This window comes from Ascaphus truei, chromosome 13 (genome assembly GCF_040206685.1).
Source record: "Ascaphus truei isolate aAscTru1 chromosome 13, aAscTru1.hap1, whole genome shotgun sequence".
In the NCBI taxonomy this organism is placed as follows: domain Eukaryota; kingdom Metazoa; phylum Chordata; class Amphibia; order Anura; family Ascaphidae; genus Ascaphus; species Ascaphus truei.
Genome location: NC_134495.1, coordinates 22,844,774 through 22,870,370, shown reverse-complemented (window position 1 = coordinate 22,870,370; position 25,597 = coordinate 22,844,774). Strand labels below are relative to the sequence as shown.

Sequence of the window (25,597 nt, the reverse complement as noted above, 5' to 3'; positions counted from 1 at the left end):
TACATACACTGTCTGCGATATACATACACTGTCTGCGATATACATACACTGTCTGCGATATACATACACTGTCTGCGATATACATGCACTGTCTGTGATATATATACACTGTGATATACATATACTGTCTGTGATATACATACACTGTGAGATACATACACTGTCTGTGATATACATACACTGTCTGTGATATACATACACTGTCTGTGATATACATACACTGTCTGTGATATACATACACTGCCTGTGATATATATACACTTTATGTGATATATATACACTGTCTGTGATATATATATACACTGTCTGTGATATACACTGTCTGTGATATACATACACTGTGATATACATACACTGTGATATACATACACTGTCTGTGATATACATACACTGTATGTGATATACATACACTGTCTGTGATATACATACACTGTCTGTGATATACATACACTGTGATATACATACACTGTCTGTGATACATACACTGTCTGTGATATACATACACTGTCTGATATACATACACTGTCTGTGATATACATACACTGTCTGTGATATACAAACACTGTCTGCGATATACATACACTGTCTGCGATATACATACACTGTCTGCGATATACATACACTGTCTGCGATATACATACACTGTCTGCGATATACATACACTGTCTGCGATATACATACACTGTCTGCGATATACATACACTGTCTGCGATATACATACACTGTCTGTGATATACATACACTGTCTGTGATATACATACACTGTCTGTGATATACATACACTGCCTGTGATATATATACACTTTATGTGATATATATACACTGTCTGTGATATATATATACACTGTCTGTGATATACACTGTCTGTGATATACATACACTGTGATATACATACACTGTGATATACATACACTGTCTGTGATATACATACACTGTATGTGATATACATACACTGTCTGTGATATACATACACTGTCTGTGATATACATACACTGTGATATACATACACTGTCTGTGATACATACACTGTCTGTGATATACATACACTGTCTGATATACATACACTGTCTGTGATATACATACACTGTCTGTGATATACAAACACTGTCTGCGATATACATACACTGTCTGCGATATACATACACTGTCTGCGATATACATACACTGTCTGCGATATACATACACTGTCTGCGATATACATACACTGTCTGCGATATACATACACTGTCTGCGATATACATGCACTGTCTGTGATATATATACACTGTGATATACATATACTGTCTGTGATATACATACACTGTGATATACATGCAATGTCTGTGATATGCATAAACTGTCTGTGATGTGTGCGTCTGTGTGTTAATTCTTCTCTCCTGTGTATTTCCTGCAGGTGTCGGTTGTGTTACCCTCAGAGTTGTCAAACTATTTTGAGTTCGAGGAGCTGCCGGAAAGTCTGGGGGGAGAGAGACCCTACGTACACAACGAGTGTGTGAGGGGCCAACGGGTGAGACACACACCTACACGAGTGTGTGAGGGGCCAACGGGTGAGACACACACCTACACGAGTGTGTGAGGGGCCAGTGGGTGAGACAAAAACTACACGAGTGTGTGAGGGGTCAGCGGGTGAGACACACAACTACACGGGTGTGTGAGGGGCCAGCGGGTGAGACACACAATTACACAACTGTGTGAAGGGTCAGCGGGTTAGACACACAACTACACGAGTGTGTGAGGGGTCAGCAGGTGAGACACACAACTACACGAGTGTGTGAGGGGCCAGCGGGTGAGACACACAACTACACAACTACACAAGTGTGTGAGGGGCCAGCGGGTGAGACACACAACTACACAACTACACGAGTGTGTGAGGGGCCAGCAGGTGAGACACACAACTACACGAGTGTGTGAGGGGCCAGCGAGTGAGACACACAACTACACGAGTGTGTGAGAAGCCAGCGGGTGAGACGCACAACTACACGAGTGTGTGAGGGGCCAGTGGGTGAGACACACAACTACACAACTACACGTGTGTGTGAGGGGCCAGCAGGTGAGGCACACAACTACATAACTACACAAGTGTGTTCGATGCCAGCGGGTGAGACACACAACCACACAACTACTTTAGTATTTAAGGGGCCAGCGGGTGAGAAACACAACTACCCGAGTGTGTGAGGGGCCAGCGGGTGAGACACACAACTACACGAGTGTGTGAGGGGCCAGCGGGTGAGACGCACAACTACACGAGTGTGTGAGGGGCCAACGGATGAGACACACAACTACACGAGTGTGTGAGGGGCCAGCGGGTGAGACGCACAACAACACGAGTGTGTAAGGGGCCAGCGGGTGAGTCACAAACTACAATAGTGTGTCGGGGGCCAGCGGGTAAGACGCAATTACACAACTACACAAGGAGTGTGTGAGGGGCCAGCGGGTGAGACACACAACTACACTGATATATTAACACGAGTGTGTCAAGATTTAGATTTGATGCTACAAAAGTACACAACCATACAACTACACCAATGTAAATCTGCACAACATGTTTAAGACACCGCTACACAACTCCACACAAAAAATGAAATACACAATAAACAAAACTAATAATAATTTCTTCTTCCTTCTCTCTCTTTCTTTCATTCTCTCTCATTCCTCTCTCTCTCTCTCCCCCCCCCCCCCTCTCTCCTGCGCCTTTCTCTCACTTTCCCCCCTGTCTCTCTCTCCAGTCTCTGGGCAGTCTCTTCTCTCTGTGTTCTGATGTCCTGCACTCTCTGGAAGAGGTCACGCAAGATCTGGATGCTGACAGCAGTCAGGTAAAATCTCTGTTCTAACGCGGCTTTTCTCACTGTCTCTCACTGTCTGAGCTGTCTATTTAACATGTGTGCTCTCACTACTTTTATTGCTGATCTCTGTCTCTTGATCCCAGCGATCTCTTAGAGAACTCTCTTTTGTCAGCAGCCTCTCAAAAAGCTCTCTTACCCCAACAGTCTCTCAGATGCTCTCTTGCCACAGCTGTCTCTTAGAGTGCTCCTTTAGCCCCCCTCTTGTGACTGCTTGCGGTTTATCAGGACACCCAGGGGTTAATTGCGCATCACCGAGACGCCATGAAGAGAGCGCTTAGCGATGAGAGACTGCAGCGACTGCAAAGAGACGGCGGCACTCTCGTAGCAAAACTGCAGAAGTCCTTCTACCTCAGGTAACGCCAGACACCAATGAGACACCCACAGACATAGAGACTCACAGTGGAGAAAAAGAGACAGCTTACAGAGACAGACACCTATAATGACAAGGGGAGACAGTCAAACAACAGAGTGTGAAAGAGCAAATGTGGGTTTGCAAAACGAGATGGAGACCCCTGGGCAGTCATAAAGAATAAAAAGATATGAGTCGCAGGGCATGAAAGAGACAGCCAGGTAGAAAGACTTCTGAAAGAGACAGTCAGGGAGATAAAGAGACAGCTCTCCCTCTTGACTGTCTCGCTCTTCGCAGGCTGTATGACCCGGTGACGTTTGACTTGTACGAGAGGGTGGATGAGGCCCTACATCGTCTCGTACAGCTGTCTAATCAGAGACTGCAAGAGCTGGAGGCGAGACTGTCACCACGAGAGCGTCAGGATCAGACCCTAGAGGTGAGAGAGTGCCAGCCCTTACCCTGATATATAGCTCAGCAAGGAGCAGCATGAGAAAGGGACAAAACACAGACACACGTTGTGTACAACACACAGACGTACACTGTGTACAACACACAGACACATGTTGTGTACAACACACAGACACACGTTGTGTTCAATACACAGACACACGTGTACAACACACAGGCACACACTGTGTTCAACACACAGATGCACACTGTGTACAACACACAGACGCCCACTGTGTTCAACACAGACACTGTGTACAAAACAGAGACACATTGGCGCAACACACAGAAACTGTGTACAACACACAGACACGCTGTGTACAACACACACACAGTGTAAAACACACACACATTGTGTGTGCAGCACATAAGCAGTGTGTACAAACAAAAGTGTATACAGTGTACACACACAATGCACAAACAACATACAGTACGCACATCTCTGCCACACACTCTGCAGGTGACATTTCTCTGTGACACCCTGTGCCTCTGTGTCACCTCCCTGTGCCCATGTGTCACCTCCCTGTGCCTCTGTGTCACCTCCCTGTGCCCCTGTCACATCCCTACGCATCTGTGTCACCTCCCAGCGCTTCTGTCACCTCCCTGTTCCCCTATGTCACCTCCCTGTGCCCGTTTCACGTCCCTACGCATCTGTGTCACGTCCCTGCGCTTCTGTGTCACCTCCCTGTGCCTCTGTGTCACCTACCTGTGCCTGTGTCACGTACCTGCACTTGTGTCACCTCCCTGCGCTTGTGTGTCACCTCCCTGCGCTTGTGTGTCACCTCCCTGCGCTTCTGTGTCACGTCCGTGTGCCTCTGTGTCACCTCCCTGCGCTTGTGTGTCACCTCCCTGTGCCCCTGTGTCACCTCCCTGTGCCCCTGTGTCACCTCCCTGTGCCTCTGTGTCACGTCCGTGTGCCTCTGTCACCTCCCTGTGCCACCTCCCTGTGCCTGTGTCACCTCCCTGTGCCCCTGTGTCACCTCCCTGTGCCTCTGTGTCACCGCCCTGTGCCCCTGTCACCTCCCTGCATCCTTGTCACCTCTCTGTACCTGTGTCACCTCCCTGTGCCCATCACTTCCCTGTGCCACCGCCCTGTTCCTTTGTCACCTCCCTGTGCCCATGCGTCACCTTTGTGTTTCTGTGTCACCGCATTGTGCCCCTGTGTCACATCCCTGTGCCCGTCACCTCCCGGTGCATGTGTCATCTCACTGTGCCTGTCACCTCCCTGTGCCCGTGTCACCTACATGTGCCCCTGCGTCACCTCCCTGTGCCCATGCGTCACCTCCTTGTGCTCCTGCATCACCTCTCTGTGCCCCTGTGTCACCGCCCTGTGCCCGTGTCGCCTACCTGTGCCCCTGCATCACCTCCCTGTGTCCCTGTCACCTCCCTGTGCCCATCACCTCCCTGTGTTCCTATCACCTCCCTGTGCCCGTCACCTCCCTGTGCCCGTCATCTCCCTGTGTCCCTATCACCTCCCTGTGCCCCTGTCACCTCCCTGTGCCCCTGTCACCTCCCTGTGCCCGTGTCACCTCCCTGTGTCCCTACGTCACTCTGTTATCTTGTTTCAGGATGCTGTGAGCCTGCAGGACGCACTGAAGCACCAGGAGCTGGGTGGGGGGCCCTGGGGAGAGGCACAAGGCGAGGTGAGCACACACAAAATCCCATTCTGGCCCCAAAATATTGACGATCCTATATGCCACTTAACCCCTTCACTGCTATGGGGGGGGGGGGGGATAGTAACTTCCGGGTCTCATTGGCACTGTAAGGGTTGAAGGTTCTTTAATAAATCTTTTTATACTGTCTGCAGTGACTCCTACTTATCTTTCTGTGCCGTTGCAATATGGAGCAATCTCCCCACTAATCCCGGCTGCCTGGGATAGAACAACATGGCAGACAGGACCAGACTAAGCTTTAGTTTCAGTCTGATGATGTTACTCACTGCCATCACCTAGGAGGGAGAAGCCAATAAACAGAGTATGAGACTCCCCGCAGGGGATTCTGGGATAGAAGACGGCATATAATGGCTCTCCTCCCCCCCCCCCCCCACCCCCTATCTCTGCCTCCTCCCCTTCCTGCAGACACAATCAGCGGAGGACGAGTGGGTTCAGGTGACGGAGTCTGAAGGTCCGAAGTCAGAGGCCGGGGTTCGGATCCGGGGTCTGGAGGTCAGCAGTCGGGAGCTGGCTGATCGGACCTGTAGCCCCCCCCGAGGTCACGTGCTGAGCAGAGGCGACGGGAGGGGACCAGATGCACCCTGGGGTGGGATCCCCAGGCCGGATGGGAGGAGGTAAGTGTCCCTCCCATCGCAGGGTGACACATTGACAAACGCACAAGGGACTTGTTGGCTATTGAGGCGGTACACCGCTCGGTGACACAGAAGGGACAACCAAGCCTATAGGGTCACTGTAGGGTCACACAGGGACACAGACACAACGGATGTGTAACCCATTGAGTCTGTCCACCTCCTCACAGAGCGATGCAGGGACACACAAAGGACCTGTGGTCCATCCAGCCTCTCCCACCACAAGATGAGGTAGTGACACAAGTGTGTACCTCAGTGTGACATAGTGACAGAAGGGACTAGTGAGTAAATGTGCCCTTCCGGTTGCAGAGTTGTGTTGTGTTGATGTTTGTGATTTTCTGTTGCCATGTTGTACCCTTGTGTCATGTGCTGTCACTGTCACAGGTCCCCGCAGCGCTTGCTGTTAGACCTGCTGTGCTCCGAGCGGAGCTACGTGCAGTCTCTACGCCGGTCCCTGGAGGTTCGGGGGTCATGTCCGGCCAGCCTGGCACTTAGGGGAAGCCTGGAGCAGCTCCTGACCTTCCACACTCACTTCCTGCGAGACCTCCAGAGCTGCGTGTCCCACCCGCTAACCGTCTCCTACTCCTTCCTGCAACACGTGAGCAGCCATCTCTTTGCACCCACTGTCTCCCTCTCTTTCTATGTTAGTCTCACTGCTGCGCTCTCTCTTTCTGACCACACGTCTCTGCCTGTCTCTCTATAACAGGATAATAGTTATTTTGTTATAATGCGTCTATTGCTGTTGATCTGTTTGTTTTTCTCTTTCCTCCTCATTATGCCGTGTTGTGGAACATGTTAGTCCTTTATAAACCAATGAGAAAACTAACACTGTACTATTTAGCAATGTAGATTCAATGTAGGGTGTGATACCTTTCAGTGTACCAATATTACAGTTCTTAATAGATGAAATGATAGTGCACTGTGAAGAAGAGACCTATGAGGTTTGGAAAGCTCTGTACTATAATTTTATCTATCAAGAACTGTAATGTTTTTGCATCTCTTCTTCGCCTGCGACAAACGTGCCTTCTCTCCTTTTTTAGGCCGATCAGTGGAGATTATATTCTCTCTACGTGAAAAACAGGCTGAAGGTGGAGCTGTTCCTTCCAGCGCCCAGTGGAAGCTTAAAGGTGAGATGTGAATGGTGGGTGAAGTGGGATTCCGTCACAGTATCTCTCTTTCGCTGTCTCCCGAATACTCTTGAGCTCTCTGTACTACGGTCACTCCACGGGATCCCCTTAATAATGAATTTCCTGTGCTTAAGAAAAGTGTAACAAGCTTAAAAAGTTGTTTTCATTTGAATATTTGATCATATTGAACATTATTTCAATACCTGGAGCATGATACAATGTTACACTTTCTTAATCTTTCTCCATGTATATTTCTCTTTTTCCTTCCTTTTTTACTTTATATCTTTTCTCTCTCTCTCTCTCATTCATATATATATATATATATATATATATATATATATATATATATATATATATATATATTCGAAAAACCTATACATTTGCACGCCCTGGGCGAGTGGATTTAACATCGTGGCGAGCTCCTATTGGCCCAAGCAGCACACGTTTGCTACTAGGTGGCGAGTAGATTTTTTTGTTCGGCGAGTAGATTTTTTGGTGATTTGTCGACCACTGTATATATATATATATAATCAAAAAATAAATAGATGATACCGTTCTGTGGCTAACTAAATGCTTTTATTTGTGCGAGCTTTCGAGATACACTAATCTCTTCTTCCGGCGATGTTACAATGAATGAAGCAAGCAAAGGCTATACTTAAAAACAGTGTCTCTTGGAATGTTATCTGTGTCATTCCAAGAGACACTGTTTTTAAGTATACCCTTTGCTTGTTTCATTCATTGTAACATCGCCGGAAGAAGAGATCAGTGTATCTCGAAAGCTCGCACAAATAAAAGCATTTAGTTAGCCACAGAACGGTATCATCTATTTATTTTTTGATTATTGAAGCTCGGCTAACACGGTACTGATACCTCTACATGTATATGTATATATATGTATATATATGCATATATATATATATATATACTGTACACACACACATATATACACACAGTAGATATACATTTATATCTATATAGGCAGGGGTGTTCCTCACAGCAGTGGTGCAGCCGCAGCAACGCAGTAGGAACGAGACAGCTTAAAATCTGTGTGAACGGCGATACATTAGCTTAAATGGGCTCCATGTGAATGGATATTCCAGGCAAAAGGTGACACATTGTGTGCTCATTTGCATGTCATTTCCCAGAATCCCTTGCTGCAGTGGAAGCACTGTATGCTAGGTGATAGTGGTTGAAAGGCAGGGTTGCAGACCTGTCCAAGACATGTGAATGTGCTCACACAAGTGATATTCTTTATTGGAGATATATAGATATAGCCATAGATTCCTTTGTATATCAGTATTGTGACCTGAGGCAGAGAGGAGAACTTTCGAAAGCTTGTCCTATGACATAAATTGTTAGTCCAAATAAAAAAAGGTATCACCTAATACTGAAGAACTCATTTATTTTGCACTATCGCAACTGGACTAACACGGCTATTTCCATTATATATTTATTTATATATATATATATATATATATATATATATATACAGTGTTCGACAAACCTATACATTTGCTCGCCCCGGGCGAGTGGATTTAACCCCCGGGCGAGTAAATATTGGCCCAAGCAGCACACGTTTGGTACTAGGTGGCGAGTAGATTGTTTTGTGTGGCGAGTAGATTTTTTGGTGATTTGTCAACCACTGTATATATATATCAAATGGAAATATTACTGTGTGCTCATTTGCACGTCTTAAGACAGATCAGCAACCCCGCCTTTCACCATTATCACCCAGCACATGCAAATGAGCACACAGTGTCACCTTTCGCTTCAAAACCATACACATGGTTCCCTATAGGCTTAAGCCTGCTGCATGGTCACAGCTTTGAGCACAGGCAGGGTTAAATATATATCTTTCGCTGCTTTCTTTCTTCTTTTTTTTTTTTACTCTCTTGCTATCTTTCACTCTTTTGTTAATCTCTACCTCTTTCCTTCCTTTTTTTTTTTTTTTACTTTCTAGATGTTTCTGTTTTTCTTTCTATTACAAATCCTTCCAGTGCAGTGTGCAGATATGCAAGTTCTGTTACATGTACCAGCTGCCGTGCGGCTCCCTCTGCTGTGCAGAAGAGAAATTGCAGAAGCCTCAATTCACTTTTATTTAGGCAAACGACCCCATTGCCTCTGAATGAGTTAAACCAGTGGTTGATATAGGGACAAAGGTGATTGATTACCCGCAAGGCTGACTAGGTTACAGCCTAGAGCGGCAATTATCGCGAGGTGGCAATTTTTGTGTCTGCGTGTGTGTTGAGAAGGGGGTCTTACCTTCTCCGGAGTGGACCCCCCTCTCCTTCAGCGTCGCGTTGTCATGGAGACCTGCCATCAAATGACGCCGCAATGTCACATGATGACACACTGCCCTGACAACGTGACGTCACATGCCGCCATGACGCTGCTACATTTTTTCCGGCCCCCCCCCCCCCCCGAACCTATAGGTTAATCCGCTACTGGCTAAACCGTTACGCTATAAATTATTCCACTCTAGCTAAGCGATGGAAGACTCGTTTCTCCCTCTCTCCCAGTCAGTACCCTGCCCAATCGTAATCATTTCATCGTGACTCATATTTTGGTTCTAAAAAAATGTGATGTTTTTTGCTTGAACTTTGAAAAAAAAATAATGAAAACTGCAAAAATGATGAATCGGAGGATGAGCCTTTCTTGGGTGTTGGCTTCAATTTTCCTCGTATTTGAATGCTCATTCTGTGGTTCTACGAGAAATTCGGAACGAACGTCAAGGTTTGAGCTATGTCCCCCCACAAAATCACACCTGGGTTAAACTCTCCATATAGCTTGCGAGCTCTTGAGCAGGGACTCCTTTTTCTAAATGTCACTTTTGTGTCTGAAATCACTTCTTCCCATTATGTATTATTTGGTATTTATATGATTGTCACGTGTATTACTGCTGTGAAGCGTTATGTACAAGAATGGCGCTATATAAATAAAGATACACATCCACAGCTGGTGGGTGCGGTGGGATGTGCACTTGAGTTTCCCTGACCGTCTTTCTCCGACAGGGAAGAGGCAGGGACCAGAAGGAGGAGGAAGAGTCATGGGGGATCCTGCAGAGGCCCCTGGAGCAACTGGATCAGTACCAGCGCTTCCTGGGAGACATGATTCAAGAGTGCGACCAGGAGACCGAGCAGGAGCGCCTGTCTCTGCACGCTGCCCGCGAGCTGGTGGGTTCCCTGGTGCATCATGGGAAGAACTTGCTGGCTGCCGAAGCCATTCGAGGGTTTGAGGTGAGGAGCGCTGGTCTGTTAACCCCCCGCATGTAGTTAAAATGTATTCCCTTTATTCTTTACATTAGGATAAGTAAAAAAAATACTAAATAAAGAAGCAATCCCGGGCGCTCATTTGTTTTTTTTTTACTCCATTTTTGATTCTTTACGGAATGGGAATCTGGAGATGTGGAGCTGAACAGCACTATTTTAAGCGCCAGTGCTCCCGTGGGACCCCAATATACTTACATGGGGAAGGTACCCTCCTGAAACTAAACGGGGACTTCCTATTGGGCCGCACGAGGCGAGCGATTTAAAACCCACAAAGTAATACTGTTACCTTTACAGGAAAGTGTCTCAGGAACACGGGGATCACCAGAGCTAAAAATAATGCAGTTCAGCTCCAGAGTCCGAAAATGATGGGCTAGCTAGGGAGGATACCTGCTCAAATACATGAAAACAACAATTTGTTCAATAACTACTAAAAACACTTCATGATTTTTTTTATATATATATACCTCCATCATCCTAGTTCATACCATTTAATATAATTATATATGGTTTGTTTATAGGCATCTGTGCGGGGTGTGGCATTTTGACTATCAGTTTCAGAGTTGCAGCAATTTAGGTGTATGCAATCACAGGCGCTGTCCATAAATTTCTGTTCTCAATATATATATATATATATATATATATATATATATATATATATATATATATAATAAACAAGTCAATCTAAAAAAATGGATTATTGGATTAATAAAGTGACTGAAAAAGGATGAACATAAGTCCAAAGGGTTATGGTTGATGCAACTGATATATAGAGTTTACCTCCAAAATAAACACAACAGATACGGGAAGTACCGAGATCGAAGATTACAATTCTTACACTGAAAGAGACTCTATAATAAAACTGGATACAATTCTGGAAGGATTACCGATGAACCTCCTCACGTTCTTCTTTATTATCATGCTCAACCACTGGTTCCTCTTTTGTTATTACATCAAAGTCTGGATTTCCCAAAACCTTAAAGGGTACGGGAAGAACCGAATATAGTTGCTTTTTTTAAATCTTCCATGGGCCTTGGGAGTAGGTGAGTCCCCAAGATCCAGACTGACCAAGTCTCCCAGACTGACCAAGTCTGCCAGACGGACAGTCTTCCATAATGACCAAGAAATATCAGATGCTATCGTTCTCTGGACAGCTCTACAGCCATCCAATCACATGATTTCCTAATTATGATGGCTGGTTTCCCATTGGTTGTTGCTATGCTTCGGTCAGTGACCTCTCTTGCCCTTCCACAGGTGGATGAGAGAGAACATGGCCGCCTTCTGCTCAAAGACGTGTTCACTGTCTTCTCGGGGAGGAAGAAATCTCTGCGACATGTCTTCCTCTTCCAGAAACTTCTGCTTTTCAGCAAGCTCAAGATGGCGGAGGGGGGTCTAGAGACCTACGGGTATAAACAGGCCTTCAAGGTAAGACGATCAGGTCGTCTGGCCTTGTGCCACCATATGTCTAACTAAGACAAGCAATCTCATGGCTGATTCAAGCAATGAGTGATCTAGCAAAGAGGAACGCAAGATACCGGAAGAGTGTCCGGTTGCCCTTCAAAGCACTAAAATTACAGCAGCTTCTTTGCTGCCACAGAAAAGATGATACATTTTCACAGGTGTAATGTATGTAGGGTTGCCAGGTGTTCGGTATTGAACTGGACTGTCCTGTATTTGGATACTCTGTCCAGTAAAAAATGAGAGGTACTGTAATACTGGACATGTATGTGTCCGGTATTACCTCCCTGGACATAGTGACCTAACGTACCTTTCACCATTGAGTCCAGTATTTTCGGAGAAGCCACCTGGCAACCCTAAATGTATGTAGTGTATGTATCAACACAGAGAAAACGGTGTCTCTCTCTTAGACAGCAGACATGGGTCTCACAGAGAGTGTTGCTGAAGGAGGAGACCTGCGTTTTGAGATCTGGTTCCGCCGGCCAAAGTCCCGAGAGACATTCGTCTTACAAGCGGAGAGCGCCAGAGTCAAGGAGAGCTGGACTAATGAGATCACCAAACTGCTGTGGGACCAGGGAGGGCTGAGCAAGGGTGAGCACTGGCTGCCTCTTTCCTATCTGTCTTAGCCGAGATCATTACAGCATATGCACTCCCACACGGGTCAGGAATTTGCGTCCCGACTGGTAGAAGTAAATATGACAGAGATTGTAAATCCTAATTACTAACTCATGCAGAGGTCTAAGTCAGAAGCTTTTACTCCTAGCGGCCTTGGAAACTCCCATTCAGGTGCTGGCTAAAACAATTCTGACTGTCCACTCTATCTCCTTGTATCTACATCTCATTATCATTCTCTTCTCTCTCTGATTACCTCTCTCCTATTTATCCCCTTTTATATTATATACCCCTTTATGTCAATGTATTATCAGTTGTATCCCACTTACATCAGTGAGATTGCTTTATGAATAAATATAACCCCTTTTGTCACATCTCGCTGGATAAAGATGCGTTTTTTAGCTCAAGTCATCGCAAGATATGGATCAGCATCTGCATGTCTGTTATGCATCTTTTGGTCCTAACTCTGTGTGTCTGTGTCCATTGCTCTCTCACGCACAGAGCATAGGGCTCAGGATACGGCCTCGCTGGGGTCCAGTCACCGCTCTTTCCTTGACATTAAAGCGGGATTCAGCGCTATAAGTGAGAGGACAGTCAGTGCTCTGCTGACCGCAAGAGGTGAGAATGGGATCGTAGTACATATAGCAGAGAGAGGCAAAGTGTAAAGGATCAGTAAAGTGAAAACCTGCTCCTTCTACTGTAGGTTCTCGTTCCCGACCATCCGTGGTTCTCTCTTCCTACGAGCACAACACTCATTCCCCACCACCTCATTCGCCGCCGTTTTCTCTCAGCCTTGCACTCACGTCGGGGCCAAGCCCCCGGAGGCTGCGCTCTCCTGGTGGAGTGTCTCTTCCGGACAGAATCAGTGAGGAGGGAGATGAAACCATCACAGGCAAGAAAAGATATAGCCCTGGTGCCGTGTCCATGTCTTTCATGCCCAAACTCTTGCTTTTATTGGTTGTGTCTTGATTATGCTCTCTGTCTTCCACCTTATTTCTCTTCTATCACGTTCTAGCTAGCAGGTTCTTTTACTGCTTTGCTCTGTCTCTATCTTTCTGTCTTGGGCTGTCTCTTGCTTGGCGTGATGTATCTCTGGTATTTCTAGGTGGACCAGTGTGCCTCAAATCAATCTCGCCCATTGTGGAGGGAGAGAAGCCAAAGGTGAGAGAGCACATCATTTTTCTCCTCTTTCACCACTCATGTTATATTTTCCCAGACGCGCCTCATTCGAGTACCTCATTCCTTACTCACAAAATGTCCTTTCCTTACAGGGTTTAACCATAGAAGGGGTCTTCCCTTCCACCTCAGTGTAAGGATTCTGTACATGAAAGGATTCCCAAGCCCTGAAAGAAATCTCTACCCCGAGGTGACGGAACCGCTGAAATGAAAAATAATTAAACAAGTCTTGAATCCTTGAATCCAAACATGCTGGAGAAATCTCAATGACCTCAGACGATGATGGTGCTACCAAACAACCAATGAATAGCAAATGACAAACATAATGAACCAAATAAAACAGAATACAAAGACAGGCAATAAGGTGACAACTCTTCCAACCACTCCAAACTGGACAAAGAAAAGACAGTGACTTCACCACAAGTAGACAGTGGAACCACAAATCCAACAAATAACATGGCAGACAATCAAAGCAGAACCAATTAGAGAAAATGAAAGCACTGAGCCAGCCAATAGGGTGACAGATCTGCAGATAACACAACAAAACTGGACAATGAGAGATATTGGCACCGCCAGACCAGCCGATAACATGAGAGAGCCACAAACTGCAAGATCAGAACTGGAACAGCTTAGCAGAGAGGACATGGTACGTACATGTCTCTACCCAACAAAGAAATGAGCAAGACTTGACACTCAACCAATCGTAACATCTCAACCCGTACGACATTATAGAGTGTTGATGGCAGAGGTGAAACTGGCATCCAAAGAAACCAGTGAGACACCAAATCTGGCATTCAACATGGTGGAGGAACCTTATCTTCTTTTAGAGTGGAAGGAACCCTTTTCTTCAATTGATGAGACAATGGAAAGTTCAAACCCAGTCACAGAGCTATGTGGAGGTGACATAAGCCACCACACACAAGTCATTGCAATATGACAAGGAAAGTGATATCCTTCATAACCATGGGATCCTCTGTGAGATCAACTCGGTGATGGGACAGATGGTGAGAACAACCAGACAAACAGTATTAATGCCCAATTATCAACCAGAAACATCAGAATTAATTTCCAAGTATGAATGTATTTAACTGTCCATTGATACCAGAGATATACAGCCAAAGTCTGGAGAAAACATACCTAGGTATTTGTATCTTTACCCACCCACTATGATAGTTATAAATGCAAGTGTAATAACCTTAGAATAATAGCAAAACTGACAGTATAATCAGCAATAAGCTAAATATACCCAGGAGTGGCAGTTTTATAACCCAGCAAATGTATTTACCCAACTATATTACCATCCCGCTCTAAACATCTTCGGCAATACAAATACACTGATAGTGATATCAATACTAGGGTAAATACCCTATTGGTAACTACCCTTTATTAGAAGCCATACATATCCAGGAATACAATATATCGTATATAGGAATATATTTAACTCATGCTAGCAGCTGTACATGTGCTGGTCTGATATTTTGATACCCAGGAATATATATAAGGAAACGAAATGATGTCATAACTGGAGTACCAAGAGTAATGTGCCATGCGACTGCAGACACCCCCTGAGAAATGTCTCATCTGCATAACTGGAGTAAAAGAGGAAATGTTACGACAGCAAACTGGACGAAAAGGGGGCCCATACGGAGGACAATCATGATAAATTGCCATATTTTGATTGGAAGTCATATTTTAGCGAGGAGGATTATGGGACATGTTCTTATTATAATATGTGACTGGTGCATCATGGGAAAAAGTGAACAAGGTTCATTTGCATTGACTCGATGGGGGATACCAACCTGTGTGATTCATGGGAGGGGGGATTGTCGAAGGGCATCGTCCAGAAGAGGTGCCTTTTGCGGATGTTAAACATGGCACTATCCTAATCTCCCCTCTTATGCACATTTGGCACAATCCATGTCCTACTTCCTTCTGAATTTGCACTTGGTACATTGCCAGTCCCTTCTCATGTTAACCATGGTACAGTCCTTATACTGCCCCCTCTGTATGTTACATATTGGAACAACCATATCCTCCCCTTAATAGTTACATATGGTACATTCCGAGGTCATCTCTTTTATATTAAATGTGCCACAATGCTTGTCTCCTCCTGCAGTATATTACATGGTGGGACAATCATTTCCATGCTCCCCTTTCTCCTGTGCATGTTACATGGTGGTACAATCCCTGCCCACTTTTTTTTTTAATTATGGGATGGTACAGTCCCTGCCCCGCTTTATGCTATGGGGGGGAGGTACAATCAATGCTCCCCTTTATGTTATGGGACGGTGCAATTCCTGCCCCTCTCTAGGTTATTGGGGAGGTACAATCAATGGTCCCCTCTTTGTTATGGGACGGTGCAATCCTTGCCCCACTCTTTATGTTAAGGTGAGGATACAATCCACACCCCTCTATTTGTTATGGGATGGTACAGTCTGTGTCACCCTCTTAATGTTTTGGGATGGTACACTCCGTGCGTCTCTTTATGTAATGGAGTGGTACAGTACATGTTTTGTTATAGGGTGGTACAGTCCCTAACCCCCTCTATATGTTACAAGAGGTACACGCCCTCCCTCTATAATAAAAGACGGCACAATCCTGCCCAACTATGGCCAAGATCCACAAAAGGGTGCTAAGCTTTAGCACGCCTACGCTCCCATTCATTTGGATAGGAGTAAAGACGTGCTAAAGCTTAGTAAGCTCCCTTTTGTGAATCTGGACCCATGTATGTTGTGGGATGGTACAACCCTTACCTTCCTCTGTCTTTGGTGCTACAAACCCTACCACCATTTGTATGTCATTGGTGGTACAATCCACCCACCTCTGTATGCTACAAGTGGTAATGGTTATTACCCCCTATTTTGTATAACCAATGGTACAACCCTTGTCCTCCCCTATGTGTATCACCTGTGGTTTGTCCTCGGCACATTGTGTTTAATAAACATATCATCTCTATGACCCTTCCACTTATCGCTTGACCCTCGAGCTGCCAGCACATACCAGTGTATTAACCCTTCACACTCACAGCATCCCAAGTCCAGACACATATACAATATCCGCTTTCAGAGGTTTAATGGTCATTATTGACAGGCCGATGTTGCAGGCGGCTGTTATCAGAGGCCGGTGTTATATGGGGACTGTTATTATGGGCTGGTGCGAGATGCGGGTTGTTATCAGAGACTGGTGTTTTACGGTGGCTGTTATTATGGGCTGTTGTTACTGTACATGGGGGCTTCTGCTGTCATTTAGGGCCGTCTTTGAGCAATGGTGAGGCGGTTTCTAATGGGACGTCCCTTTAGGGTCGGAGTATTAGGGAGTTACTGCTTGACTTTCTCGTCAAACGTCCCCGCCCCCTTGTAGGCCCCAACGTATCCTGATTGATCGCTCAGCTCTTCGCGCCCGGCTATGCCTTTGCCTTTTCCGCTCTCGTCAAAACGCTCCTTGTGCGAACCAGTGTATTTTGAGGTATCTGTGAGGCGATCCACGGCTCCAGCTGCCACCGCTTTCTGTAAGACACAACACAATGTCACATCATTACATAGCTTCGTATATGTATCTGCTCAGTGGGACACGTTTACATTCAATTGAATACCTAGATAGAAGAGACCTATTGCACCTGTTTCACTATTGGCCAGATGACATACGATGATGGCCCAGTGAATCTTGCAAAGGGACACAAAGTCTGATCCTCCCATCTCAAAGTGACATATGGGATGGCAGGTGACACAACACAGAGAAAGAAGGGGACTTAGGAGTCATTGAGTGAAGCTCATAGGGACAGACGGGTGCAGAGTTTCTCACCGTGACCCCCACGTTGCCCGGCTCCTTCCCCTCCACCAGTTTGTCCATGGCTTGAAGAGCCTCATCTGGTGACTTCCCATGGAACCTCTTCACTGATAGTTCCTTCAGAGCCTCGTGAAACTGAGCAAAGGTGATAACACGGGCTCCCTTAGACCTGTAACAGCACAAAACAACATCACAATATCACTACACAATATCAGCTTCTTCCGGACCTATTGAAACACAGGGAAGGTGATGGCGCGAGCTCTATTATTCCTGTAACACTGCACAACATCACACAGATCCTTTGAAGCCTCAGGGAAGGTGATGACATAGGTTGCGCTCCCTTACTCCTAACAACACAATATCACAACAACACAGTACATACATGATGTCAATGTTACTGAACACAAAGATGTTTTAATACACATGCAAACCTACAACCACAAACTCTAGTGCAGTACCTATACAGGCAAATAGTGATGATGTCACACGGCACAATGCTTGCTGAGCACACTGTGACATCATCAGCGTACATTATGACACCACTCAGACTCGACCTTTATGAACACTGGTGGTATATGCACAAATCAATAATTCTACATTGATGCACACTCTGCTTCAGTGCGTGTACAGTCTGATGATGTCACTCAGCCATGTAATGCGGTCACACATCTTCTGGAATACAGCAATAGGCACTGGCACATACAATCTTACACACGTAGCTCATATTCAGTTGCAGCGTGATGATGTGACCCGGGTAGCGATGAGGTCACGCGGTGCTGCGATGATGTAGCAGACTCACTTGACTTTGCTGAAGACGATGTCCACATCTGTACTGGTGACCCCGGATCCCTGGATCCCACTCTCCTTGCAGAGTTTGCTGAAGTTTTTTCCGGTCAACTCATTTCCGGAAGCCTTGCTGTCGCCATACACAGCATACTTATGGAACGCTTTCTCTAGCTCTTCCGACATCTACAGGACCGCCCCCAGAGAGGCAAAGTAGTTATCGTGTTAGGCAGACTATAGACTATGCTTTCCCTTAAAAGGAAGGAAAGAGACATCCTGACTGTCTACAAGATGGCTAGAAAGACAGTCTGACACCTAGGAGGAAGAGACTGTTAGGATGTCTACAGAGACATTCAGAAAGCTGTTACTCTCTCCAAATGAGCAAAAGATGGTTAGAGACCACAACCGAGAAAAAGAGACAGACACCAGCATCCTGTGTCCTCTGAAATATCAAGAGAGAGGGAGATGAAGAGAGAGAGAACAGACCGTCTGTACAGAGTAAGCAGATATCAGATAGTCGCCTTGTCAGAGGATACCAACCGTACACAAGTGGGAGATATTTTGTCGAGAGGGGTTCAGGGGCATATAAAGGCTTCCATGTAAACATAAAAGACCCCCAAGATACAAGTCAAGATGAGAGAACTCCAGTAAGCCAAGAGAAACATCTAAAGGAGACCTCGAGAGTGATGAAATAGGATGTATGGCGAGAGAGAGAGGGAAAGCCTGCAGTATCACACCTTTGTTACAGCTCCCGTCCCCTTGCTCTGATGCCTTGCTTGCCTTTTGCCGTCTGCATGAAATGCTGTCTCAGCAAACCACAGGTTGTCTAAGCCACATTGTGACATCACTGGCATAATGTGAAATCAATGCCATGTTACATATATACACCAGAGATGCATGTAAACAGAGACATCTCTATACTTTATTCAATAATGTAGTTATACTAGAATGTGCCGTTAGGGAGCAGTTATATGGGGCAAAAGGAGGAGTTATACGGAGTGGTTATATGGAGTAATAGAAGGAGTTATAGATAGGGGTTACATGGGGTATTAGGAGTTATTGAAAGAGGATATATGGGGCAATAGGAGTTCTAGGGAGTGGTTATATGGGGCAATAGGAGGAGTTATAGGGAGAGTGGTTATATGGGGCAATAGGAGGAGTTATAGGGAGAGTGGTTATATGGGGCAATAGGAGGAGTTATAGGGAGCGGTTATATGGGGCAATAGGAGGAGTTATAGGGAGCGGTTATATGGAGCAATAGGAGGAGTTATTGGGAGTGGTTATATGGGGCAATAGGAGGAGTTATAGGGAATGGTTATATGGGGCAATAGGAGGTGTTATAGGGAGCGGTTATATGGGGCAATAGGAGGAGTTATAGTGTAAGTGGTTATATGGGGTAATAGGAGGAGTAATAGGGAGCGGTTAAATAGCGCAAAGGGAAGAGTTATAGGGAGGGAAATGGGGCAATAGGAGTAGGTATAGGGAGCGGTTATATGGGGCAATAGGAGTTATAGGGAGCGGTTATATGGGGCAATAGGAGGAGTTATAGGGAGCGGTTATATGGGGCAATAGGAGGAGTTATAGGGAGCGGTTATATGGAGGAATAGGAGGAGTTATAGGGAGCGGTTATATGGCGCAATAGGAGGAGTTATAGGGAGCGGTTATATGGGACAATAGGAGGAGTTATAGGGAGCGGTTATATGGTGCAATAGGGAGAGTTATAGGGAGCGGTTATATGGAGCAAAGGGAGGCGTTATAGGGAGGGATATGGGGTAATAGGAGTAGGTATAGGGAGCGGTTATATGGGGCAATAGGAGGAGTTATAGGAGTGGTTAGATGTGGCAATAGGAGGAGTTATAGGAGTGGTTATATGGGGCAATAGGAGGAGTTATAGGGAGCAGTTATATGGGACAAAGGGAAGAGTTATAGGGAGGGATATATGGGACAATAGGAGGAGTTATAGGGAGTGGTTATATAGGGCAATAGCATAAGGAGTTAACTGTCAGTGCTATTTTAAGAATATATTACAAATGTACTTTTCAGATGTTATATGCAACACCCGGCGCAATTAAAAATGGCTGACATCTCTTGCGTTATGTTGGGGTCTTTAAGAAATTGTCTTGATAAAGAGATACACAGGAAGAGTCTGCGTGATTATTATTCCATCTGCAGAGCTGCATTAACAGCAGAGAAGCCCTGATTATTCAATCAATCTTATTAATATTCATTAGAGGTGATAAATATTCATCGCCCTGTTTTAGACGACCTGTTTCCATGGCAACAAGCTGCCTCCTCCTACCCCCCGCCCTGCCCCAAACAAATACACAGCTATGTCACTGCACCTTATCATGCACCCTGCGTTATTCCAGTGTTCCCCCCACAAACACAAACTGTCACTGCACACTAATACGTGTCTGGGGGTGTATGAGAGGTGCGTGTCTGGGTGTATGAGAGGTGCGTGTCTGGGTGTATGAGAGGTGCGTGTCTGGGGGTGTATGAGAGGTGCGTGTCTGGGTGTATGAGAGGTGCGTGTCTGGGGGTGTATGAGAGGTGCGTGTCTGGGGGTGTATGAGAGGTGCGTGTCTGGGGGTGTATGAGAGGTGCGTGTCTGGGTGTATGAGAGGTGCGTGTCTGGGGGTGTATGAGAGGTGCGTGTGTGGGTGTATAAGAGGTGCGTGTCTGGGTGTATGAGAGGTGCGTGTCTGGGTGTATGAGAGGTGCGTGTCTGGGTGTATGAGAGGTGCGTGTCTGAGTGTATGAGAGGTGCGTGTCTGGGTGTATGAGAGGTGCGTGTCTGGGTGTATGAGAGGTGCGTGTCTGGGGGTGTATGAGAGGTGCGTGTCTGGGGGTGTATGAGAGGTGCGTGTCTGGGTGTATGAGAGGTGCGTGTCTGGGGGTGTATGAGAGGTCCGTGTCTGGGGATGTATGAGAGGTGCGTGTCTGGGGGTGTATGAGAGGTGCGTGTCTGGGGGTATGAGAGGTGTGTGTCTGGGGGTATGAGAGGTGCGTGTCTGGGGGTGTATGAGAGGTGCGTGTCTGGGGGTGTATGAGAGGTGCGTGTCTGGGGGTGTATGAGAGGTGCGTGTCTGGGTGTATGAGAGGTGCGTGTCTGGGGGTGTATGAGAGGTGCGTGTCTGGGTGTATGAGAGGTGCGTGTCTGGGGGTGTATGAGAGGTGCGTGTCTGGGTGTATGAGAGGTGCGTGTCTGGATGTATGAGAGGTGCGTGTCTGGGGGTGTATGAGAGGTGCGTGTCTGGGGGTATGAGAGGTGCGTGTCTGGGGGTGTATGAGAGGTGCGTGTCTGGGTGTATGAGAGGTGCGTGTCTGGGGGTGTATAAGAGGTGCGTGTCGGTGTATGAGAGGTGCGTGTCTGGGTGTATGAGAGGTGCGTGTCTGGGGGTGTATGAGAGGTGCGTGTCTGGGTGTATGAGAGGTGCGTGTCTGGGTGTATGAGAGGTGCGTGTCTGGGTGTATGAGAGGTGCGTGTCTGGGGGTGTATGAGAGGTGCGTGTCTGGGGGTGTATGAGAGGTACGTGTCTGGGTGTATGAGAGGTGCGTGTCTGGGTGTATGAGAGGTGCGTGTCTGGGGGTATGAGAGGTGCGTGTCTGGGTGTATGAGAGGTGCGTGTCTGGGTGTATGAGAGGTGCGTGTCTGGGTGTATGAGAGGTGCGTGTGGGGGTGTATGAGAGGTGCGTGTCTGGGGGTGTATGAGAGGTGCGTGTCTGGGAGGGTATGAGAGGTGCGTGTCTGGGTGTATGAGAGGTGCGTGTGGGGGTGTATGAGAGGTACGTGTCTGGGTGAATGAGAGGTGCGTCTCTGGGTGTATGAGAGGTGCGTGTCTGGGTGTATGAGAGGTGCGTGTCTGGGGGTGTATGAGAGGTGCGTTTCTGGGGGTGTATGAGAGGTGCGTGTCTGGGAGTGTATGAGAGGTGCGTGTCTGGGGGTATGAGAGGTGCGTGTCTGAGGGTGTATGAGAGGTGCGTGTCTGGGTGTATGAGAGGTGCGTGTCTGGGTGTATGAGAGGTGCGTGTCTGGGTGTATGAGAGGTGCGTGTCTGGGTGTATGAGAGGTGCGTGTCTGGGTGTATGAGAGGTGCGTGTCTGGGGGTGTATGAGAGGTGCGTGTCTGGGGGTGTATGAGAGGTGCGTGTCTGGGTGTATGAGAGGTGCGTGTCTGGATGTATGAGAGGTGCGTGTCTGGGGGTGTATGAGAGGTGCGTGTGTGGGGGTGTATGAGAGGTGCGTGTGTGGGGGTGTATGAGAGGTGCGTGTCTGGGTGTATGAGAGGTGCGTGTCTGGGTGTATGAGAGGTGCGTGTCTGGGTGTATGAGAGGTGCGTGTCTGGGTGTATGAGAGGTGCGTGTCTGGGTGTATGAGAGGTGCATGTCTGAGGGTGTATGAGAGGTGCGTGTCTGGGTGTATGAGAGGTGCGTGTCTGGATGTATGAGAGGTGCGTGTCTGGATGTATGAGAGGTGCGTGTCTGGGTGTATGAGAGGTGCGTGTCTGGGGGTGTATGAGAGGTGCGTGTCTGGGGGTGTATGAGAGGTGCGTGTCTGGGGGTGTATGAGAGGTCCGTGTCTGGGTGTATGAGAGGTGCGTGTCTGGGGGTGTATGAGAGGTGCGTGTGTGGGGGTGTATGAGAGGTGCATGTCTGGGGGGTATGAGAGGTGCGTGTCTGGGGGGGGTATGAGAGGTGCGTGTCTGGGGGTGTATGAGAGGTGCGTGTCTGGGGGTGTATGAGAGGTCCGTGTCTGGGGGTGTATGAGAGGTGCGTGTCTGGGGGTGTATGGGAGGTGGTGCATGTCTGGGGGGTATGAGAGGTGCGTGTCTGGGGGGGGTATGAGAGGTGCGTGTCTGGGGGTGTATGAGAGGTGCGTGTCTGGGTGTATGAGAGGTGCGTGTCTGGGTGTATGAGAGGTGCGTGTCTGGGGGTGTATGAGAGGTGCGTGTCTGGGTGTATGAGAGGTGCGTGTCTGGGTGTATGAGAGGTGCGTGTCTGGGTGTATGAGAGGTGCGTGTCTGGGTGTATGAGAGGTGCGTGTCTGGGGGTGTATGAGAGGTACGTGTCTGGGGGTGTATGAGAGGTGCATGTCTGGGTGTATGAGAGGTACGTGTCTGGGTGTATGAGAGGTGCGTGTCTGGGGGTGTATGAGAGGTGCGTGTCTGGGTGCATGAGAGGTACGTGTCTGGGTGTATGAGAGGTGCGTGTCTGGGGGTGTATGAGAGGTGCGTTTCTGGGGGTGTATGAGAGGTGCGTGTCTGGGAGTGTATGAGAGGTGCGTGTCTGGGAGTGTATGAGAGGTGCGTGTCTGAGGGTGTATGAGAGGTGCGTGTCTGGGTGTATGAGAGGTGCGTGTCTGGGTGTATGAGAGGTGCGTGTGTGGGGGTGTATGAGAGGTGCGTGTCTGGGTGTATGAGAGGTGCGTGTCTGGGTGTATGAGAGGTGCGTGTCTGGGTGTATGAGAGGTGTGTGTCTGGGGGTGTATGAGAGGTGCGTGTCTGGGGGTGTATGAGAGGTGCGTGTCTGGGTGTATGAGAGGTGCGTGTCTGGATGTATGAGAGGTGCGTGTCTGGGGGTGTATGAGAGGTGCGTGTGTGGGGGTGTATGAGAGGTGCGTGTCTGGGTGTATGAGAGGTGCGTGTCTGGGTGTATGAGAGGTGCGTGTCTGGGTGTATGAGAGGTGCGTGTCTGGGTGTATGAGAGGTGCGTGTCTGGGTGTATGAGAGGTGCGTGTCTGGGTGTATGAGAGGTGCGTGTCTGGGTGTATGAGAGGTGCGTGTCTGGGGGTGTATGAGAGGTACGTGTCTGGGGGTGTATGAGAGGTGCGTGTCTGGGTGTATGAGAGGTACGTGTCTGGGTGTATGAGAGGTGCGTGTCTGGGGGTGTATGAGAGGCGCGTGTCTGGGGGTGTATGAGAGGTGCGTGTCTGGGTGTATGAGAGGTGCGTGTCTGGGGGTGTATGAGAGGTGCGTGTCTGGGTGTATGAGAGGTACGTGTCTGGGTGTATGAGAGGTGCGTGTCTGGGGGTGTATGAGAGGTGCGTTTCTGGGGGTGTATGAGAGGTGCGTGTCTGGGAGTGTATGAGAGGTGCGTGTCTGGGAGTGTATGAGAGGTGCGTGTCTGAGGGTGTATGAGAGGTGCGTGTCTGGGTGTATGAGAGGTGCGTGTCTGGGTGTATGAGAGGTGCGTGTCTGGGTGTATGAGAGGTGCGTGTCTGGGTGTATGAGAGGTGCGTGTCTGGGTGTATGAGAGGTGTGTGTCTGGGGGTGTATGAGAGGTGCGTGTCTGGGGGTGTATGAGAGGTGCGTGTCTGGGTGTATGAGAGGTGCGTGTCTGGATGTATGAGAGGTGCGTGTCTGGGGGTGTATGAGAGGTGCGTGTGTGGGGGTGTATGAGAGGTGTGTGTCTGGGTGTATGAGAGGTGCGTGTCTGGGTGTATGAGAGGTGCGTGTCTGGGTGTATGAGAGGTGCGTGTCTGGGTGTATGAGAGGTGCGTGTCTGGGTGTATGAGAGGTGCGTGTCTGGGGGTGTATGAGAGGTGCGTGTCTGAGGGTGTATGAGAGGTGCGTGTCTGGGTGTATGAGAGGTGCGTGTCTGGATGTATGAGAGGTGCGTGTCTGGGTGTATGAGAGGTGCGTGTCTGGGGGTGTATGAGAGGTGCGTGTCTGGGGGTGTATGAGAGGTGCGTGTGTGGGGGTGTATGAGAGGTGCGTGTCTGGGGGGTATGAGAGGTGCGTGTCTGGGGGGGGTATGAGAGGTGCGTGTCTGGGGGTGTATGAGAGGTCCGTGTCTGGGGGTGTATGGGAGGTGGTGCATGTCTGGGGGGTGCGTGTCTGGGTGTATGAGAGGTGCGTGTCTGGGGGTGTATGAGAGGTGCGTGTCTGGGGGTGTATGAGAGGTGCGTGTCTGGGGGGTGCGTGTCTGGGGGTATGAGAGGTGCGTGTCTGGGGGTATGAGAGGTGCGTGTCTGGGGGTGTATGAGAGGTGCGTGTCTGGGGGGTGCGTGTCTGGGGGTATGAGAGGTGCGTGTCTGTGTGTATGAGAGGTGCGTGTCTGGGGGGTGCGTGTCTGGGGGTATGAGAGGTGCGTGTCTGGGTGTATGAGAGGTGCGTGTCTGGGGGGTGCGTGTCTGGGTGTATGAGAGGTGCATGTCTGGGGGTGTATGAGAGGTACGTGTCTGGGTGTATGAGAGGTCCGTGTCTGGGTGTATGAGAGGTGCGTGTCTGGGGGTGTATGAGAGGTGCGTGTCTGGGTGTATGAGAGGTGCGTGTCTGGATGTATGAGAGGTGCGTGTCTGGGGGTGTATTAGAGGTGCGTGTCTGGGTGTATGAGAGGTGCGTGTCTGGGGGTGTATGAGAGGTGCGTGTCTGGGGGTGTATGAGAGTTGCGTGTCTGGGGGTGTATGAGAGGTGCGTGTCTGGGTGTATGAGAGGTGCGTGTCTGGGT

General features: G+C 48.0%; 2 protein-coding genes across 3 annotated transcripts in view; one reads left to right on the top strand and one right to left on the bottom strand.

The window, feature by feature from the left end:
• The window catches only part of ARHGEF40 (Rho guanine nucleotide exchange factor 40), a 56,899-nt gene extending 39,895 nt beyond the window's left edge, over window positions 1–17,004 (top strand). The window contains exons 8-22 of the mRNA XM_075568923.1: window positions 1,394–1,507; window positions 2,727–2,813; window positions 3,069–3,196; window positions 3,490–3,628; window positions 5,208–5,282; window positions 5,718–5,926; window positions 6,326–6,539; window positions 6,982–7,068; window positions 10,080–10,304; window positions 11,589–11,759; window positions 12,203–12,383; window positions 12,906–13,022; window positions 13,108–13,296; window positions 13,510–13,565; window positions 13,676–17,004. Coding sequence (XP_075425038.1) covers window positions 1,394–1,507; window positions 2,727–2,813; window positions 3,069–3,196; window positions 3,490–3,628; window positions 5,208–5,282; window positions 5,718–5,926; window positions 6,326–6,539; window positions 6,982–7,068; window positions 10,080–10,304; window positions 11,589–11,759; window positions 12,203–12,383; window positions 12,906–13,022; window positions 13,108–13,296; window positions 13,510–13,565; window positions 13,676–13,717 — 2,034 coding nt within the window. The 3' untranslated portion in view covers window positions 13,718–17,004. The remainder of the gene's footprint in view (window positions 1–1,393; window positions 1,508–2,726; window positions 2,814–3,068; window positions 3,197–3,489; window positions 3,629–5,207; window positions 5,283–5,717; window positions 5,927–6,325; window positions 6,540–6,981; window positions 7,069–10,079; window positions 10,305–11,588; window positions 11,760–12,202; window positions 12,384–12,905; window positions 13,023–13,107; window positions 13,297–13,509; window positions 13,566–13,675) is intronic.
• TPPP2 (tubulin polymerization promoting protein family member 2) overlaps window positions 16,636–25,597 on the bottom strand; it is a 112,757-nt gene continuing 103,795 nt past the window's right edge. The window contains exons 1-4 of one of the 2 annotated variants that reach the window (XM_075568937.1): window positions 18,887–18,996; window positions 18,166–18,335; window positions 17,382–17,535; window positions 16,636–17,086 (exon numbers count right to left, since the gene is read on the bottom strand). In XM_075568937.1, coding sequence (XP_075425052.1) covers window positions 16,898–17,086; window positions 17,382–17,535; window positions 18,166–18,335; window positions 18,887–18,994 — 621 coding nt within the window. In that variant the 5' untranslated portion in view covers window positions 18,995–18,996 and the 3' untranslated portion in view covers window positions 16,636–16,897. Of the gene's footprint in view, window positions 17,087–17,381; window positions 17,536–18,165; window positions 18,336–18,886; window positions 18,997–25,597 lie in introns of those variants that run through there. The other variant, XM_075568936.1, reaches the window with a different exon arrangement.